At 34.1% G+C, this 6,002-nt stretch overlaps 1 protein-coding gene across 1 annotated transcript; it reads right to left on the reverse strand.

Moving 5' to 3' along the window:
* Nucleotides 1–2,720: 2,720 nt before the first annotated feature.
* Nucleotides 2,721–4,597, reverse strand: LOC148566610 (uncharacterized). The gene has a single exon (XM_088485461.1). The coding sequence runs from the start codon at nt 4,575–4,577 to the stop codon at nt 2,886–2,888; it is 1,692 nt and encodes a 563-aa protein (XP_088341587.1). The 5' UTR covers nt 4,578–4,597; the 3' UTR covers nt 2,721–2,885.
* Between the last annotated feature and the right edge of the window lie 1,405 nt (nt 4,598–6,002).

Genomic DNA, 6,002 nt, shown 5'->3' on the forward strand with positions numbered 1-6,002 from the left:
ATAGCTGCATGAGGTAATAATATTTTACAAACTTTAATTAGTTTAGAATTTGAGATAGTTGCCCTTTAACTTGAATTTTAGGTAACCAAATAAAGTCATACTTATTAGTTATTAGAGATAAATTAGAGAATGAATTTTTTAATAAATTATTTTTTAAATTTTAAATTCTAAATCTTAACTTTTAAATTAATCTTAAATTCTAAATTTTTTAAAAATAAAAATTAAAAATAATTTTATAATGAAAAATAACTAATATTGATTAATTAAAAAATAATGTTGTATTTATTCTATTCTAATTATTCTTAAAATAGCACCATTAATGCTTTCATTAACTTCGTGTAAGAAAATCGAAAAAAACGGTTCTACCTAATCACCTATAATTGGGGGTGTTCACGGATCAGATCTGATTTACATACCTTCAGTGTTTATCCGAATTCGATCCGAAAATTGTAGATATGGATCAAATTCGCAAGGCTATAGGATGGAATTGGGTCCGATCCGCACACTAATAAAATCGGATTATGGATGTTATGTAGTAGGTATCCGTATATCCGTAAATCTACAAAAATAAATAAAGTTTTTTGGAGAAGAAGACAGTAACCCGAAAAAAGAAAATACAAAATTAAAACTATAAAATAAGTGTCATTCACAACTAAAGAAAGAACAACATTTAAGGTAGTAAACAAGAGAAGTTCAAGAAAGATCAAGGATAAATTTTAAACACCTTTAACTAACTATAACAAAAATTGTACACTTATAACACAACTAAATAGAGGGATAGTTATGTTTCTGGGGTCCCTCTCTTAGTTTTCACACACTCTCATGCACTAGTCTATAATACCTTGCAATTTTTAATTAAGGCTTAATAATTAATTAAAAATTAAAAGATCATTATTAATACTTGTGGAAACAAAACCTGTGAACTAGTGATTTGATTACTTTGTTGAGTTTTTCGCCATGTCTAGGATTGTTCATGGGTCATCGGATCCGATCCATGACCCGCAAACATAGGAATGATACATAAACTTATGAATGCATGGGCTGTTAGGTTTGATACCAATCTAATTATTATATATGTCAAGGTTGGTTCAGATTATTAAGATGTTATCGGATCCGAATATTATTTGGCCTAATAATCATATTAGGTTTGAGAAATTTATTTATACACGAACTCTAATATTCGGACAAAAAGTTATTAGTTTTTCACCAGTTACTTTACAAATTTTATCACATTAAAAGTCTGATTTTTATAATTATAGGCATGCGTCTTATATATTGGATGGTACTTAAAAATAAATTAAAGCATTTACATCAATAATTCTAATTTTGCAAGAAAATTTTCTATGAATTGTTGCAACTCATTAAACCATAGATACCATCAATTTTTTTTTTTTTTGGATCAATCTCCCCTTAAATTAAAACAGTTGAATTCACACGTAATAGAAATTATAAATTTAATAATAATTAACTTATTATTTTATTATTTTATAATTTTTTTCACAATAAAATATTTTTTGTTCTCAATACCACCAACTGTTAATAATTGTATACATGTAACTGCCACTAACGTAACTGCCATGAGATTTGGTTCATAAACTTTGGAAATAATGAAGATGCAAATATCCTGATTATATTGATTTACTAATCAACTAGCTAGAAAGTTAAAACTATCTATCAATTGCTATAACGCTATCTATTTTCTTTGTTGTCTGTAAATGTTTGGTAACCAAAGAAAATCAGCCAAAAAAACAACCATAATTTACCTTATTTAACATTCATTAATTGTTACGACAATTAATTAATGCTAAATAAGACAAGTTCTGGCTGTTTTTTTTTGTCTACCTAATATTACTCATTTATTACATAGTGTCATTACTATCTATTTTCTTTAAGAGTTTAATTTTAATACCCTCAATATATATAAAATAATTTTATAAGTATATCTAATTATATTATATCATATCAACTAAAATAATTATTTTTTATATTAATTACGTGATAATTTAAAATAACGAATATAATTAAATGCATTTATAAAATGCTTTCATTTTTTCAGTACATAAAAATCAAATTCTCTCTTTAATCTGGAGAACACTTGATGCCTTAGTTTGTCGTTATGAATTAACGGTTATTAAAGATTAAGCGTGTGTTAATTTGATTTTCAAAATATCAAAAGCTTAGTCAAATGATTATGTAGCATATTATGTAATATATACGTAATACGCCATCAATTTAATTATATAGAGTCAAATTTATTTATGAAAATATATGCTCCAGTCTTTAATTCCTATATATAACTTCTAAAATTTAATTAAATTAAATTAGGTTGTAGATAAATTATATTTATTTTTCTTCATATATAAACCTTGATTTTTTATTTTTTTTACTCTAGCTATTCATTTTAATCTTATTTATTATACTTGTTACTTGTTGATTCAAGCAAAAATCTTTTTATATAGAATGCTAAAAAAATAATATACCGTTAATTTTAGATTACAATAATTCATACGTAGTTAATTTTACATGTAATTGATAGTAATTAAAAATTGTTAGAAATAATTTATTTAAATATATCAAATTAATTATTATATATGTTAAAATTAATAATTATTAACTATCAGTTTTACACGAAAATTGTAGGTAAATTTTAGTTTATTTTTTCATTCAATTTGTAAAAAAAAAAAAAGAAAAACAGTGAACATACAGTAGTTTTGGAATAAAGGAAGTATAATTTATTGAAGAGAGGAAGAAATGTGGTAACTCAAGAGGAGTATAGTATGCATAGATATGCATATTTATGTATTTGATGCGAGGTTATTACTACGTCGAAGACTGAGTAGCTTCTATATGCAGAAGCAAAGACACATGCATGCAATTTGTAATTATTACGTGGTGGCTGGGCACTGGAAGTTTTGGGGAGAGGTTTTGCCACAGGCGTTGAGCAATGGGGCGAAGTTAATTGTAATGTTTAAGTGGAGTCGTTCCAATAAGCTAGCCTTAATGTCCACGCAAAGGCAAAAGCGTAAATCAATAGCAAGAAGACGATTCAAGTGGGTGCAGCATTGATCCGGACTGGGTCCCAGCCCAGGAAGAATAACCACGGTTAAGAGACCATGTAATACATTCGCGCAAAGATCTACCTGTGCGGCATTTAAGGGACAAGAGGGTGGTGGAGGGCTTGCAACAACAGGCGGTGGTGGTGGCCGTGACGCGGGAGGAGGTGGAGGAGGTGGTGCTTTGGGAGGCGGTGCGTTGGGCGGCGGTGTGTTGGGTGGTGGTGCATTGGGCGGTGGTGTGTTAGGTGGGGGTGCGTTGGGTGGGGGTGCGTTGGGAGGCGGTGCGTTGGGAGGGGGTGTGTTAGGTGGGGGCGAATTGGGAGGTGGTGTGTTGGGTGGCGGTGCGTTAGGTGGCGGTGCGTTGGGTGGGGGTGCCTTGGGCGGCGGTGCGTTGGGCGGCGGTGTGTTGGGTGGTGGTGCATTGGGCGGCGGTGTGTTGGGAGGGGGTGCGTTGGGCGGGGGTGCGTTGGGCGGCGGTGCGTTGGGTGGTGGTGCGTTGGGCGGTGGTGTGTTAGGTGGTGGAGCGTTGGGTGGTGGTGCGTTGGGCGGTGGTGTGTTAGGTGGTGGAGCGTTGGGTGGGGGTGCGTTGGGAGGCGGTGTGTTGGGAGGGGGTGTGTTAGGTGGCGGTGCGTTGGGCGGGGGTGCGTTGGGCGGCGGTGTGTTGGGTGGCGGTGCATTGGGCGGCGGTGTGTTGGGAGGGGGTGCGTTAGGTGGTGGTGCGTTGGGAGGGGGTGCGTTGGGCGGGGGTGCGTTGGTCGGCGGTGTGTTGGGTGGTGGTGCATTGGGCGGCGGTATGTTGGGAGGGGGTGTGTTAGGTGGTGGTGCGTTGGGCGGCGGTGTGTTGGGAGGGGGTGCGTTGGAGGGCGGTGCCTTGGGCGGCGGTGCGTTGGGCGGCGGTGTGTTGGGAGGGGGTGCGTTGGGAGGGGGTGCGTTGGAGGGCGGTGCGTTGGGCGGCGGTGTGTTGGGAGGGGGTGCGTTGGGCGGGGGTGCGTTGGTCGGCGGTGTGTTGGGTGGTGGTGCATTGGGCGGCGGTGTGTTGGGAGGGGGTGTGTTAGGTGGTGGTGCGTTGGGCGGCGGTGTGTTGGGAGGGGGTGCGTTGGGCGGCGGTGCGTTGGGTGGTGGTGTGTTTGGCGATAGTGTGTTGGGTGGTTTTGCGTTGGGCGGCGGTGTGTTGGGTGGTGGTGCATTTGCCGGCGGTGTGTTTGGTGGGGGTGCGTTTGGTGGGGGAGCGTTGGGCGGCAGTGTGTTGGGTGGTTTTGTGTTTGGCGGCGGTGTGTTTGGTGGTTTTGCGTTTGGCGGCAGTGTGTTGGGTGGCGGTGCGTTGGGAGGCGGTGCATTAGGCGGTAGTGTTGGTCTCGGGGGTGGGGCATTGGGCGGCGGTGTGTTAGGTGGTGGTGCATTGAGAGGTGATGCGTTGGGAGGCGGTGTGTTGGGAGGCGGCGCTGCTATGGTGGCGGAAAAGAGAAGGTTAAGGGAGAAGAGAATGGCGGTGGGTGCCACCATTGGCTTCTTGGAAGCCATATTTCGTTCTAGAAAAAGTGTTGATTGAAGTTGGAGAGTATTGCAACTTAATTTATAGCCCATGCATTTCTCTACAGATACAATAATTGTTTTTTGGGTATAGGGGGATACAATAACTTAACATATATCATATATCAACATTTACGTGCTTTTATTTAAGATTTTGATATTAAAGTTTTCGTCGTACATTGATTATATAAAAATTCTATTTGCATATTAAAATTAGCGAACACACGCTATATTTAATTATTTATGTATATAGATTTTTTTTATTTTTAATAATTAATTTTAATATATATTTAATATAATTGTTGTTTAATATAAATAGAATGTAGAATTCAATTTTTATTTTGAAGGAAGAAAAATTAATAGCAACAAAAAGATTTATTTGTCTTATAATACCTTAAGACTAAGTTTGAAAAAAAGAATGAGTCTGACAAAAGAAAAATTTAGGGTCAGCAATCTTATTAAATTATAATTAGTATGTAATTAGCCAAAAAAAATAAGTAATTTTATATCATTAAATAAAATTTTACACCACTAAAGATATCATTAATAATTACTTAATAATTAAAATTACAAAAATTATTGACTTCATCTAACAAATAAAGATAGAGAGAGAAAAATTGAAAGATTGATAATAAATTAAGTTTATATATTGTATTTAATATAAAATGAGAAATATTATTTGTACATTAAAATAAACTACTAAAATCAGTCACAATATATTTTTATATAAATACATGTGTAGTTTAATTTATTTTCAATGTATATTTATATTTCAGCATATATTTTATACTGGTAACTGACTTTGGTGACTGATTTTAATATACACTTAATATAACCCATGTAAAATATATCGAATTAATTTATGTCTAAGTATCTGGTTAAGTATTATAATTTGATTAAGATAAATACGAGGATTAAAAGATAGATTTAAAATTTGAAAGAATAAAAAAATTTTTTTTAAAAAAAAAAACACTATAAAATTTTAATCTTCAATATCAATTTTCACTTTTTTGCGTCTTCATCTTTTAGAATCAGAGTGAAATAATTGAAATTTTATATCTCTAAATTGAAATTTTAGTTACAATATGAAACTACTAAATATAATATTAAATTCTAATTTTTTTAGTTCTAATTTCTAAAAATAAATACTATCTAAGGATACATCTTAAAACTACAAATTGAAAAAAATTTAATTAAAAATACAAAAAATTAAAATTTTTAATGTATTATTTTATTTTATATTTATTAAATAAAAAATTTAAAATTTTTTACTAATGATAAGTTTATTATATATTCTTATTAGCTAAATTCTTATTTAAAATTTTAAATAGCAAATTAATTTATAGGCCATGGATTTTTGTTAGGGTATAATACGTTGACGAATTTTATAATGTCTATTACTTGTATTTAATTTTT

The sequence above is a fragment of the Arachis ipaensis genome, chromosome B4, assembly GCF_059453495.1.
Source record: "Arachis ipaensis isolate K30076 ecotype BB chromosome B4, ASM5945349v1, whole genome shotgun sequence".
In the NCBI taxonomy this organism is placed as follows: domain Eukaryota; kingdom Viridiplantae; phylum Streptophyta; class Magnoliopsida; order Fabales; family Fabaceae; genus Arachis; species Arachis ipaensis.

Bases quoted from the DNA above. Each gene is read 5' to 3' on its own strand.
- LOC148566610 (XM_088485461.1), bottom strand. From the start codon at position 4,577: ATGGCTTCCAAGAAGCCAATGGTGGCACCCACCGCCATTCTCTTCTCC.